At 53.1% G+C, this 14,484-nt stretch overlaps 1 protein-coding gene across 1 annotated transcript in view; it reads right to left on the bottom strand.

Moving 5' to 3' along the window:
- The window catches only part of CIB4 (calcium and integrin binding family member 4), a 65,419-nt gene that overhangs the window by 30,870 nt on the left and 20,065 nt on the right, over positions 1–14,484 (bottom strand). Inside the window, exons 2-5 of the mRNA XM_059660674.1 lie at positions 7,651–7,712; positions 7,296–7,401; positions 5,858–5,892; positions 1,918–2,014 (exon numbers count right to left, since the gene is read on the bottom strand). Of these exons, the coding sequence (XP_059516657.1) occupies positions 1,918–2,014; positions 5,858–5,892; positions 7,296–7,401; positions 7,651–7,712 (300 nt within the window). The remainder of the gene's footprint in view (positions 1–1,917; positions 2,015–5,857; positions 5,893–7,295; positions 7,402–7,650; positions 7,713–14,484) is intronic.

The following is a 14,484-nucleotide window of genomic DNA, read 5'->3' as shown; positions in this document are numbered from 1 at the left end:
GGAGGAGGAGAAGAAGAAGAAGAAGTGGGGCTTGTTTCTAAGTGGTTAGAGCCACTCATTCCTCTTGTGAAGTGACTTGCCTACGATCACATGGCTAGCAAGTGAGTTCGAACCCAGCTCTTCTGCTCCTGGCCCAGGGCCCTGCCCCCTAGTCCTCTAGATGTGGCAATGGCTGTGTTCTCAATTCATGAGATGGTTCTGGTTGCTCAGAACCAGTTGGCAAAGCAACAAAGAAACAAAAAAAAAAATTTTAAAAATACAAAACAAGTCAATGTGATCGCAATAAGCATATCTGCATAGACAAAGGTATGGAAGGGAAGAGGGCCCAATGGTCATGGCCGTCCCCCTCTGAGGTGGGCTGCCTGGTGATTTTTACTGTGTTTTTCCTTTTCTCCGTTTTCCAGTTTTCATTTTTCCAGTGACCTTGTTTCTATTTGTATGACAACATAAAATAATAACCATGTAGAAAGATGAAATAAGAGAAGTAAAATTAAAGTAATTTCTTTCAAAGATCCCATCTCACTTTCTGGCCACTTTCCAATGAATAAACTCTTGGGGGTTGGGGCTCCAGAGATGGCCTAGGTCCCCGCCCTGCCCTGTGGGCATGGCCTGCCCAGGACCCTCCCTCCACGGCTCTCCACCCCTGGACTTCACTGCAGCCTGACATTCCTGCTGCATCGTCCCCCAGCTGCCAAATGGTGACCTCACAGACAAGCAGCCCCCAGACCACCCAGGGTCATTGCCAGGGTGCTCTGCCCACCTGGCCTGAGTAGAAGTGGAGAGCCCAGCCTTGGGGGTCAGTCTTGACTGACAGTTCAGGCTCTGCTGTCAGATGGCCCTGGGCAAGTCATTTCCCTCTCGGGGCCTCTGTGTTCCAATGGGTAAAACCAGGGTGGAGAGCGTTTGACAGGGAGTCGACTGGGTGGTCTCTAAGTTTCTTTCCAGGCTTAATATTGAAATATGCTGGGACTGACCAGTGACATCATCCCCCACACATCTGGCCTTGCCTCTCTGGGCTGCCCTTGGGTCCCTGAGTGGAGAGTCTAGGTCTGAGAGAAGTCCCAGCCATTGCGCACAAGTGTGTTTGAGCATATGTGTGTGTGTGTGTGTGCAGTGTGCATGTGGGGGTGCTGGGGGGTGCAGGGGTGTGTATATGAGTAGGAGGTACCAGAGGGACATCATCCAGTTATCTCACCTTGTTGAGGATCCTGCTCCTTTCCTCGCCAAAACCCCAGCCATCCATCCCACCCCCCTGCCACCCCCCTTCTCATTCCTTTGTCTTCTCTATTCCTGCTTCTGTGTCAAGTCCCAGCTCTGTGTTCCTCCTCTGTCTCTGGCCTAGAACAAGACCTGTTGCTCTGTAGCCTTGGTTAAGTGTGTGCTCACCCCCCCCCCCCACACACACACACACGTGGTCTCTCCCCCAGGGCACCATCCCCTAGGCCCCTGGCCCTCTTCCAAGAGGTGCTCACGGCTCTCAGAGTCCACCTTGGTCCAGACAGAAATGAAGATGGGTTCCACTGCACAATGACAAAGTCAACGCATTTTTTCCGCCGAGATCTGAATGAAAAATCCGGAAGCCCGACAGCGCCATGATTTGTTACCCTGACATCGCCTCTACGCATTGAACAGAGTTTAATTAAAATCTCATGAGTGATGAGGGCCCTTTGACTGTGCACCTCTGGGCTCTTCCAGGTGGAAAGGCAAGGTCTTTTCACAACAAGGACAAAGGCTCAAGGATGGCCCTAAAAGATTGGGAGTGGGGGTTCGCTGCAGCTCAGGCAAGCACAGCCTGTGGGCTTGAGCCACACCCACCACGCCACCCACTTCACCAGGGAGGAGACTGAGACCAGCTCTTTCAGCCCCTCAGCGGCTCCCAGTGACCCCACCCCCACCGCCCCTCCACCCTGGACTCACCCTCAGGGCCGGCAGGGAGCTGACCTGGTCCGTGGTCAGCGTGGCCTCCTTGTAGTACTTCCCAGGCGGGCAGAGCTTCAGGAAGGTGTCGTGGATGCTGAGAGGCGAGACGTGACGGGCTGGGGAGTAGAGACCAGCAAGCCCCCTCTCTCCCTCCACCGTGCTCATTGGAGGAAAGGACTCAGGATTGATTGACACAGAAAAGGCAGTTATAAATCATCCACCCTTCCAGAAACATCCTTGAGGCTGCAGTGCACAGAGCTCACCTGGCGTGGGATGGGTGGGGGGAGACATTCCCCAGGAGAGCACTGGGGGACTGAAGGACAAGGAGAGGAGCCGTCCTGCAAGGGGAGGGCCGTGGAGCCGTCTGCCCCAGCCCCAAGGAGCATTATCACGGTGATGGTTAGAATTGCAGGTGGGAGGTGACCATAAATAGCAAACTGACTTTCAGTCAATGTTATGAACGTTGAAGCATTCTCTGAGGCCATGGGCCCAGGGCAGACGGCTCCCGCTGTCCTTATCCAGGTTCCCCCTGGGAGTGCCTGCTGCAGGCTGCCTCCTCTTGGGGACACTTTTCATGGAACAGGGCCATTATCTCTCATTTACAGATGAGGACACTGAGGCTCAAGGTGAAATAACTTGCCCAAGGTCACACGGTGGTCAGAGTGAAAGCCAGAGCTATAGACACCCGGCCCTTCCCCCAGGAGCCCAGAGAAAGGAGGTGTCAGGGTGGCTGAGGGAGACTTTAGAAACCTCGCCTGCCCCTGAAGCCCTCTCCTCATTTACCAAGCTCCATGCTGGGTGCACTCCAGCACATGATCTCATTGAATCTTCCCATCAACCCCTGGGAGAGACATAGGGGTGATCATTTCTATAGAGGGGTAAACTGAGGCACAGAGCATTTAAGGGGTGTGCCCAAGGTCAGGAAGCTTGGAAGAGACAGAGTGGGGTCTGAGCCCTAAACCTGGTTCTTCTGGCTGTGCCGCCCACCCCTAAAGTGTTCATCCCCACCCAGGGGAGAGACTGGAAGCCCCACCCCCCTGGAGAGCCGTGGGGAGGGGGTGCCTGGGGAGGGCCCTGCCCGGACTTCGTGCCTCCCCAGGCCGTGGGTGGGTAGGCTGCCCGCACATGAGTCGTGGCTGTGTCTCAGCTGCCACCGAATGTCCTCCTCCTCCAAATATGGATCAGCCGGCTCTAAGTGGAGCTCTGAATTAATCACTAATGGACTCAAAGTCAAAGTCATTTAAAAAACTCACACACAGCCTGCCAGAAACCCAGCCGGCAGGCTGTGGCTCCCGCACACCTAGCCCAGACGCGGGAGGGGCCATCTGCGCCGGGAGAGGCGGGCCCCTGCTCCACTGCGCACACTCGGGGGACCGTGAACCAGCCACGTCCCCTCCAGGCCTCAGTTTCCCCCGTGTAAGATGGGTCTGGTGGTGCCCTCGCCCCGGCTCCTCCAGTTCAGACATTCTGTGGCTGTTTCTGTCCCTCTCTCTGCTCACCTCTTGCCTCTGAGGCCCCGAATTTAGTGGTTTTCCACTGGGTCCCTCGTTAGAATCATGGAGGGGGCTTGTGAAAGGGTCCGTGTCCACCACCCCTGGAGATTTCCATTCAAGGCCGGGGCGGAGCCCAGGCACCGATAGGCTCTATAACAGGGGTTCTCAACCTTCCTAAGGCCGCGACCCTTTAATACAGTTCCTCATGTTGTGGTGACCCCCAACCATAAAATTATTTTCGTTGCTACTTCATAACTGTCATTTTTCTACTGTAAACAATATGTAATTATATATGCGTTTTCCGATGGTCTCAGGCGACCCCTGTGAAAGGGTCGTTCGACCCCCCAAGGGGTCGAGACCCACAGGTTGAGAACCGCTGTTCTATAAGCTTCCTTCCGCGCTGCTGTGGTGCAGGCAGGAGGAGAACACAGTGCCTCTAGGCCCGTCCTGGCTCGGGGGCCTGGGCCATGGGGTCAGCAGGCTTTGCCCACGGGACAGCTTGCAGGTATTTTATAAATAGCCCTATCTTTAGCCTGCAGGCTTTTAGTCCCGTGATCGACTACTTCCAGGCTGTGCGCCTTGGGCACGTCCTTTCTCTGAGCCAGTTCCCTCATTTGCCAAAAGGGGATGATAACACCATGAAAATAGCAATGACCACATACTCAGCACTGACCCGGGTGCCGTCACGGCTCGGATCATCTCCTTGTCCTACTCACAGCCATTGCTCTCAGGCCACCCTTTTCCTGTAAGTGTGGAAACTGAGGCTCAGCGGAGGTAAGAAGCTCACCCGCGGTCACACAGCTAGGAAGTGACCGCGGAGCCTCGGACCCAGGCCTCTGGCTTCCAGGAAGCAAGCCTGTCACCACTCCACCTGCTGACCTGGCGTTCCAGGAAATCCAGGAGCGCAGGGCAGGACGGGGCCTGGAGCCCGGGGGAAGCCTCCATTTCGATGGCTAGACAGGCATCCTATGGATCGATGCTCACCTGTTGGATAAGCGCTTTGTGCATGAAGGTTGGATGTAACACTATTTGTAAAGCTGAAAACCATGAACAACGTAAGTGTACATTACAGGGGGTTGGGAAAATGAATTACGGTTCTTCCGTTGGAAGGAATGCTCCGTAGTCATTAAAAAAGAAAGAGGCAGATTTCTGTGCTTTAAGCAAAACCAGCCCAGATGAAAACTTTATAAAAAAGGGTCCGGAACAGTATGCATGCTACACTATACATGAGTAAATGCGACAGTATGAAAGGGATACCCTGTTTGAAGGCTCTGTGTGTCGGTTTATCTATGAAAGATTCTTCCGGAAGGCTAATGGGAAACAACTGAGCAGTGGTTACCTTTGGGGAAAAGACCTGGAAAAATTGGGGGGGGGGGCATTTACTTTTTTATGTAGAGCTTTCTATGCTATCGAATTTTCTAGCCATGGTCACAAGTTACATTTTAAAATTAGATTTTATTTTTGCTCAAGAGTTACTTTTTAGAAAAGCTCAGTAGGGGTAGTAGGATGTGAGTCATGTGGAGTTTTGTCATATTTTTTTCTATATTTAAAAAAGTGAGTGAATTTTAATTTTCAAAGGAAAATAATATAGCCCCGTGACTGGCCCTGGTCTCCATGGCTCCCTGTGTCCTGGCCACGCTCAGTGCCTGGGGAGGCTCATGCTTATGGCAAAGGCGTTGCCTGCCTGGGACTCGAGGTGGGAAGTGTGACTCTCAGGCCAGGTGTCATGGTGGGGAGCGCGAGTCCACGCAGAGACAGTGAGGGGAGAGGGCCCAGGCCTGAGGGTCTCACAGTGGTCTCCTCCCTCCAGCCCCGCCCCACCCCATGCCTTAGTGAGCTCATGTATCTGTCTACCACGTGTTCGCTGAGCACCTGGCTTGGGCTGTGCACTCACCCCTCCCTCATGCCTTCCATCCCTCTGCAATCCCATGTGGGGACGTGGTGATGGATGGCTTTGGACAGAAACCTGCGAGAGCAGGGACCAATGGTCACCATTGCACTCCAGGGCTGGCACGGTGTCTGCCGCACACCAGGCATGGAGGGAGGCTTGGGGAGGGCGTCGGTGCTGAGAGAGATGCAGTTACCCAGCCAGTGACGGGTCCAAACGGGCTTCAGACCTGTTTCCTGAACGAATTACGGTTCATCCAGGAACCCTTGTCTTCACCATCCCAGGGAGGGCCTGTCCACCTCTGTGACTCCATGAGGAAACCCCGCCTTGGGTCCCCCGGCAGCCTGAAGCCTGACATTCCACTCATCTCGCCAGGCCTGGGGATCACGGCCCCACCCTGGGGCTGGCCCGTCTCTGCCTGCTCCGGGCAGCCTCATCCTTCACTCTTACCACCCGTGATCTTAGGGCTCTGCGGCTCTGAGCAGGGGCCACCCACAGGGCCAGGGCCAGATCCCAGCCCAGGGGCCGGGGGGGCGGGGGCGGGGGCTCTACTCACCACAGGATCTCATTTCTGGTCAGGAAGGTCAGCGCCTACAACAAGCCACAGAGAGGTGACCTGCCCGCTCCGTCCAGCCCTGCCCTGGCCTCCCGAGGAGCGGGAGCTTCGGGGGCCGGGTGGAACAGCCAGAAATGGGGGCACCCGGCCCTCCGCAGCGGATGCTGAGGGGGTGGCCGAGGAGGAAACAGTGCCCTGCCCCCTCCCCTGGCTCTCATGGTCTCGGGAAGGCGTGTGTGGGCTCAGACCTGGAGAGAGAATCAGAGACAAGACGGAAACCGGGCTGTGGAGCAGGGGATGGGTGGGGAGGAGGCCTAGGAGGACCGGACTGGACATCAGCAAAGGCCAGGGCCACCACTGTCTGACTGGTAGGCTCTAGAGCAGAGGTTCTCAACCTGTGAGTCGCGACCCCTTTGGCGGTCGAACGACCCTTTCACAGGGGTCGCCTAAGACCATCCTGCATATCAGAGATTTACATGACGATTCATCACAGTAGCACCATGACAGTTATGAAGTAGCAACGAAAATAATTGTATGGTTGGGTCACAACATGAGGAACTGTATTTAAAGGGCCAAAAGGTTGGGAACCACTGGTCTAGAGCTTCAGGTAAGAGTCTTCCCGCTCGCCCCACCTGCCTTAGGAAGCTCCCACCTCTGCCCAGAGTCTCAGCCTGATCGACCCACCTGGTACTCTTCCAGGTCCTCCCAGTGGATCTGGTACCTCAAACACTGTCCCATGCCAGCCACACCTTTCTCTCTGCCGGCAGCAGAACCTTTGCCCCCAGGGCTCACCAGTTTGTGTGACCAGGTGATCTGGTTGCCATAGTTGCCATACATTCTACCTTCTGCCCATTCTACCTGAGCTTCTGAGGGGGCAAAGAAATGGGTTCTTCTGGCTCCCAGGGCCGATGACACCACCCTCAGCCACAAACCGAAAGGCAGCCCAGGGGCAGGGCCGAGTGCCATTCTGTTGGCTCGGGGGTCGCACTGCCTGGGCTAGAATCCCAAATCTGCTCATGCTGACAAGACACGTGACCTCGGCCAGTTACACAACCTCTCCCAGTCTTCGCTTCCTCGACTATAAAGCAGGGTGATAGTCATGGGGCGTTGTGAGATTATTCGAGTTAGTACAGGTAGCAATGCCAGGCACATAAGTGCTCAGTAGATGTTAGGATCCTGTCCCAAGCGCTTTGCCAAAGGTGGGGGTGCAAAAATGAGTAGCATAGGCCCTGATCTCAGGAGTGGCCCAAAGAGCACCTACAGGGGCGTCCCAGCCCCTCAGTCAGGGTCCGGTCAGGGTCCCTGCAGGAGCAGAGGGTACATTCAAATGAGGGTACTTTGGAGAGGGTCTAAAAAGGGGACTTCATGGAACTCTTCAAAAGGCAAGGTGGGGTGTAGACAAACCACCCAGGAGAGGGCAGAATCCTGGGCTACTTACCACAGAGTTGCTACAGTCCTGACCCAACACATGGGGATCAGGACCCCAGCATCGCCCTCTCCTCTCCTTCTCTCCTGCAGGAATGAAGAGCAGGTGGAGAGTTGACCTGGGGAGACAGAGAAGTCCAGCTCAGCTGCAGGGCCACAGGCCAGGAGGCGCCTCCCACAGCCACCCGCCACTCCTGCCCCTGGGCGGTCCCACGCCCACCCGCACTGTGCCCTGTGGCTTTCCTGGCTCTACCAGGTCCTGCCACACGCTCTCCTACGCGAACATCCCAGGCCTTTCTGTTGCAGCTGATCTATGTCTCTGGAAATCAGCTGCTCGGTTTTCTTTTCTTTTGCTCAATTTTCTTCACCTGTCCTTCCCGGAGATGGAGCCGAGCAGAAGAACCCCAGGGGCCCTCAGCCCCTCGTTGACCTGGCAGGCACAGGGGCAGCACCTGCAGTGTGCCGGGAACCGGGCCTGACCCTGGGGAGAAATGAGTGACTGTGGTCTCGGCCTTCAAGAAATGGATACTTCACACACACACACACACACACACACACGCACATGCACACGCACGCACACACGCATACGCACACACACATGCACACGCGCATGCACATGCCCACACACATGCACACACGTGCACACGTACACACATGCACACGCACACAGATGCACGCACATGCCAAGGGAGCTTGAGCAGATGCCATCAGAGGCTTAATAGTACAGGGCTGGTTGCATCACTGCAGGCAAGTCACACAACTACTATAAGCCTCGGTTCCCTCATCTATAAAACGGGAATAATAAATCCCCACTTTATAGGATTAATGCAAGGATAAGATAAGATGTTATATTTATTTAGCTCTTACTTACAAGGTACCAGGCACATAGTGAGTTCTCGATCAAGGGTAAGTGATATTGTTACTTTTTACAGCTGAGCCTGGAAGAACGGGCAGGATTTTAGCAGGCAAAGTCAGCAATTAAGTCCCATCTGCTGCTAAGCCCTCGGAACTTCCACCCTCTTTTATTGAGCAGCTTCTCTCTGCCAGCCGTGTCCCTGTAAGCTGCCTCCTGCCATGCCCACAGAGGTCTGTGAGGTCGGCAGGTGCCGCTCCTTTGCTCTGGGAAGGCCAGCGGGTGAGGTTCAGCGACGCGGTGGGAACCCTCAGGCGAGTGGGCAAGGGAGGGTCCAAGCCTGGATCGCCGGCGCCGGCCTGGGGGTTCCCACAGCCTGGGTGGGAGCCAGGTGAGCGGTGGGCGGCACCCCCCCAGGCTGCTTCCTTCCCGTCTCACTCGGTCCTCCTGTGACCTGGAGCTGCCGGTGGCGGCGAGGCAGAGGCTGGTGGGTGCCTTTCCGCCCTGTTGACACTCCCGAGGAACGGACTAGAGAACATCCCTGCAGCTCTTTATTCAACAGCTGCTTATTGAGAGGAGGCAGAGTGCAGGAGAGACAAGGCCCTGCCCTCCTTCAGCCAGGCACACAAAGGAAGAGCAGCATCCCTGCCACAGAGATAAGGGCCTGGAAGCAATAAAGCTGATGGGGAGGGAGGGGGGGGGGCGGCTGGAGAGGCTTCCTGAGGCCGCGCACGGAGTGGAGACCCAGGGACGAGGAGAGGTGAGCCAGGCTAAGCGGGGAGGTTTTCAGGCCCAGGAGGTAACAGCATCCAGCTGGGATTTAATAACACGGCTTGGTTTTCATTACCTTTGTTTATGGCCTTCCTTCCATTTTGAAAATGATGCAGGTTTGCCATTTATAACTGTGATATAAGGTTTCCTTTATAAATAGACCTGTTTAATGAAAAGAAATAGGAGCACATATAAAGAAAAATGCTGAGTAAATAATTGTACAGGTGGTGAAGGAATATGCCAGAAATCATAAACCTCTCTCTTTCTCACCTCAAGCAGGTAACCAAGGTTTGCAAACTCTGCTGCCCTCCCCTCCCCTTCAGTTCCATCCCCCCCACATCCTCCCAGCGCCTTCCCACAGCCCCACAGCCACTGGTCCTTACAAACAGCAATAGTAGCAATAAGAATATCACCTTACATTTGCATATCCCTTTGTAATTCCAAAATGCTTTTCAGTACATGGGCTCATTTACCCAAGAAATAAAAGCCTGTGCTCCTTAAAAGGAAAAAAGAAAGAAAGAAAGAAAGAAAGAAAGAAAGAAAGAAAGAAAGAAAGAAAGAAAGAAAGAAAGAAAGAAAGAAAGAAGGAAAGAAAGAAAGTTCCCCACCCCCATATGATTCTTCCTTCAATTCACTCACCAACCAACATCCCTACCCCCTCCATCCAAACTCCTCGGCAGGGGTGTCCTTGAGCGGCAGGAGGCCCAGCCAGGCCCCACAGGTCTCATCCTTCCTCCCCAGGGTCTGCCCCGGCCCCAACCCTCTGGTGTGGGATGGAATGTGCTCTTTGCAAGGTTTCTGACTCCTTGCAATGAACTCTACCAACTGTTCAATCGGCAACCACTACTCAGCCTTGATTTAGACGTCTCTTAAAAAGGGCTGGAAAACAAACAAACAAACACACACAAACAAAAAGACAAATAGCCCAACTAAAAAAAATGGGCAAAGGATTTGAATAGAACTTTCTCCAAAGAAGGTACACAAATGGCCAATGAGCACATGAAAAGGCGCTCATCATCATCAGCCATCAGGAGATGCAAATCAAAACCGCGGTGAGATACCACTGCACGCCCACTGGGCTGGCCCAAGTCAAAAGCACAGTAAGTGTTGGTGAGATGCAGAGAAACTGGAACCCTCACACACTGCTAGGGGGAATATTAAATGGTGTGACCACTTGAGAAAAGAGTTTGGTAGGTTCTCAAAAATGTGAAGGCCCAAGATGGAGTCACCTGTGCTAAGCCCCACATCATTAAACCAAGACTGACTTACAGTTTTGGCTCTCCCAGAAATGGAATCTTAAAACCAGTCCATCAGGAATCACCTAATCAGCAGCAGTGAGGTCTTCTGCCGGATACCTCCCTGCCAGCCCCTAAAGCAGCGGTTCTCAACCTGTGGGTCGCGACCCCTTTGGCGGTCGAACGACCCTTTCACAGGGGTCACCTAAGACCATCCTGCATATCAGAGATTTACATTACCATTCATAACAGAAGCAACATTCCAGTTATGAAGTAGCAACGAAAATAATTTTATGGTTGGGTCACAACATGAGGAACTGTATTTAAAGGGCCAGAAGATTGAGAACCACTGCCCTAAAGGAAGGTGACCTTGCCACAAACAACCGGTGTTTTGCTAATATAACTTCCTTGCTCCCACCACCTTCTGCCTATAAAAGTCTCATTTCATACAGCTCCTCGGAACTTCTATCTGCTAGATTCGATGCTGTCCGATTTATGAATTATTGAATAAAGCTAATAAGATCCTTAAAACTTACTGAGACTAATTTTGGTTTTTAACACGTACGACCCTGCAACTCCACTCCTGTGTATATACCCAAGAGAAGTGAAAGCATTTGTCCACATAAAATCCTGTACGTGAATGTTCATAGCAAGGTTATTCATAAGAGCCAAAAAAGTAGAGACAGCCCAAATAATCACCAACTAATAAAATGTATAAATAAAATATGGCATATCCCATATAAGGGAGCATTATTCTGCTGTAAAAATAAATGAACTATTAATACGTGGGACAACATGAATGAAGCTTGAAAACATGATACGAAATTAAGAAAGCTAGTCACAAAAGGCCACACATTATATCATTCCATGTATATGAAATGTCCAGAGTAAAAAAATCCATAGAGACAGAAAGTAGATTGGTGGTTGCCAAGAGAAGGGGGGAGGGGAGATGGAGAGGTTACTGCTAATGGATATGGCGTTTCTTTTGGGGGTGATGAAAATATTCTAAAATGAGATGGTGCTGATGGTTGTACAACTCTGTTGTGCACTATAAGATTGAATCGTATGTCAATGATTTATGAACAAAGCTGTTACTGAAAACCATTTCAAGGAGCATGTATGTCCTAACTCAGTGCCCAGCACATCATAGACCCATCATAAATATTATTAAAGAAATGTGTAAATGAGTATTATATTTTCAAATAGTTTCCAATCTAGTTCCTCAGCCTGTGAGTCTTGTAGTTGGTTGGGGGGGGGGGCGGACACCCACTGGAGTTATTCGGTGCTAAGGACCAGGGTGGATCCTGCTGGGGCAGGTCGCTGCCCAGCCCCGAATCTCAACTAGATTTCTGTTTGCGTTCCCAGCAGCTGAGCAGCCTGGAAAGCCACGCTTGGGCAGGAGAAAGGATTGTCTATGTTCCTTTGGTGTGGCAAGAGGCAGGCCTGGGGAGCGCAGACTGTGGGATCTACAGGAGCATCCTGGCAGACTGCGAGGAAAAGGACAGAAGGACTGCCCTTCTGGTCTGGGAGACAGGGGACGGAGAAAACAGTGGCGACGCCAGACAGCCATGAGCTCACTACCCCAGGGTGAGGGCGCAGGGAGCTTAGAAACATCCCTGGTGCTGAGGATCTCAGTGCCTGAGTCATGCTGCCTCAAGGTCACCTGTGGGATAAGTTGGGGGCTGCACACCTCTAGAAGTCTGCCAAGAAAGGGGGAGGGACGGGGGGATGACTAAGGCAGGGCTCCCAGCCTCCCAGGCCCTGCAGGGAACCCATATGCTCCAGGGAGTGGATCAGAGGGGCTGAGAGCTCAAGCAAGGCTGGCCAGGAGGCAGAGGCACTCTCCCAGGGACAAGTGGGACAACCCAGACTCCCACGGTGCGTGTCGGCACATTGTCCATAAGGCCAGCTGTGACCGTCATGCCTGGTTAGACCAGCAAAATGCACAGAACAAGTATGGATCTGAGGACACTTCCCCGTGGCCAGTGAAGCCCCCACATGCTGCCAGATACTGACGGAGTAGAGAAGGGGTACCCAACCTGGAACACAGCGTTTAGGCAGAGGGACTAGCTCATCCAAACAGACCCTTTAAAGTAGTTTCCCATGTACATCTCCTGGGGGACAGTCGGTTGTTAAGGCTGGAGCTAGAAACAGAGCAAGTCGTCCATCGATGGCCCATTTAAATGGGGAAGAAATCACCCCACGTGGAAGACACTGGAGCATTATTCCTAGGAAGCTAGAGGTGGAAGCTTGGGAGGAAGATCTGTGGTTTTAGAGAATAAGCAGTTTTTTCTTTGCACACCCGGGAAAGACTCCCTGGCCAGGCCGGGGGAGAACGCTGAGGGGGCCGATCCAGAGGGCCCTGGGGACCCCACCAGCCAGACGAGCAGGCTGGAGCCTGGACACGGAAGGAGGAGAGGGTGGGAGACTGTCCAGGCTCACCCACACCACCCACTGCCTTCCAGCACAAAGGCCACACATCACCAGGCCACACGTCACCTTCCCCCGATCAAGCTAGAACTACTCAAGGGGAGTTCTGCCTCTGCATCTGGCTTCTGGGCCGAGGGTGGGGTGGGCCTATGTTTGGAGGAGACGGAGTCTCCTGACAGATGAGGAGGGCACCTCGGGCAGTGGGGGGAAGCAGGTAAAAAGCACACCTGGCGCTAACTGCCTAGACTTAGTGCAGACGTCACAGGCCAAGGGCATGGTCCTCCCCCAGACTCCCCTCCCTTCAGACAGCAGCCGCCAGCTCTGGGGGCCTCAGGCTACTGGCACGTCTAAGGGGCCACTATCCACTTGGGTTCGATAAGTCACTGGAACAGCCCACAGAACTCAGGGAAGCACCAGGCTTAGGACCACCGTTCTATTATAAAGGGCTCAAAGCAGGACCCGCCAATGAAGAGACAGCGTGAGGTCTCAGAGGCTCTCCAACGTGCAGCTGCCGTGTCCTCAGGATGTCACCCCCTGGGCCACCGGTGTGTAACTAACCAGGAAGAGCTCGCCTGAGCAATGGTGTCTAACATTTGTACTGGGGCTGCATTATGTCAACATGGCAGACTGAATCATTGGCCCTATGATTGAATGCCATCTCCAGCCCCCTTCCCTCCCCAGAGGTTGAGCTGACGTCATCTGGTTCAAAACCCCAGCCCTCTGATCACATGGTTGGCTCCCATCCTGAGTCATCTCATCAGAGTGAACTCAAGCAAGGTCTGAGCCGCCCACTGGAATAACAAAGACACTCTTATCACCTGGGAAACCCCAGTGGTTCTCAACCTTCTGGCCCTTTAAATACAGTTCCTCATGTTGTGACCCAACCATAAAATTATTTTTGTCGCTACTTCATAACTGTAATGTTGCTACTATTATGAATCGTAATGTAAATATCTGATATGCAGGATGGTCTTAGGCGACCCCTGTGAAAGGGTCGTTCGACCGCCAAAGGGGTCGCGACCCACAGGTGAGAACCGCTGGTTTAGAGGTTGCCTCCCGAGAACCAGGGACATAAGCCACCCAAATTCCTTATTACTCAGCACCAGGAAATCTGGGGTGGCGTGGGGTACAGTTAGAGAAACGGAGACCTAGGCCCAACCTTGTGAGAAGAGGAGAATGATGTTCATTTGGGGATGAAAAGATTCACTCAGAGGAAAAACATGGACAGGTAATATCTTCAAATTTAAATCTTTGTGTTTTTTCTACCTTCTCATAAGAGATCCTTTTTTCTTTTAAATTTTAATCTCCCATTCACATTGCCTGGGGGGAATGTAAAATTGTTATAGCAGAGGAGAAAAAGCTAGAAGCTGTCAATGTTACTATTTTTTATTTTAAAAATCCAAAGGGAAGGCTGAGGGAAGCAGGGTCCAGAGTTTATAAAAGAAGGAGAGTGAGGAAGCCCTATGCCACCAAGGTGGGTGAGGGGCTCCGACTGGGAGCACTGCCCCTGACCGGCTTGGGGAGCCTGTTAACCTTGGGGAGGAGCCACGTGAACAACCAGATCCTCACTGTAGACCTGTGGGGGACAGTTAGACAGACGTGAGCAGAGCAAGGACGATGGGCCGGCTACAGAAGGTCACCAGGACGAAAACCCAGGTGCCTACTAGCAAGGGACAATCGGTTATAGGGTGGACCTGGCCCCAGGGTGACTTTCCTCCCCTAGCTTATCACTGGTCATGCGGTTTGCACCCCCTGGCCTTTCTCCCCTAGAGATAACATCTAGGCCTCAAGTTGTGTTTCAGCTCCAGGCCCAGATAAAGCAACAAAACCAGCCACTGCTGACCTCAGGACCAGCTGCATTGAATAATGACCCCTGCCCTGGTGCTGGCCCGTCAGTCAGTGGAGACCACAGC

The sequence above is a fragment of the Myotis daubentonii genome, chromosome 12 (genome assembly GCF_963259705.1).
Source record: "Myotis daubentonii chromosome 12, mMyoDau2.1, whole genome shotgun sequence".
Lineage (NCBI taxonomy): Eukaryota > Metazoa > Chordata > Mammalia > Chiroptera > Vespertilionidae > Myotis > Myotis daubentonii.
This window is presented reverse-complemented; position numbering and strand designations above follow the sequence as displayed.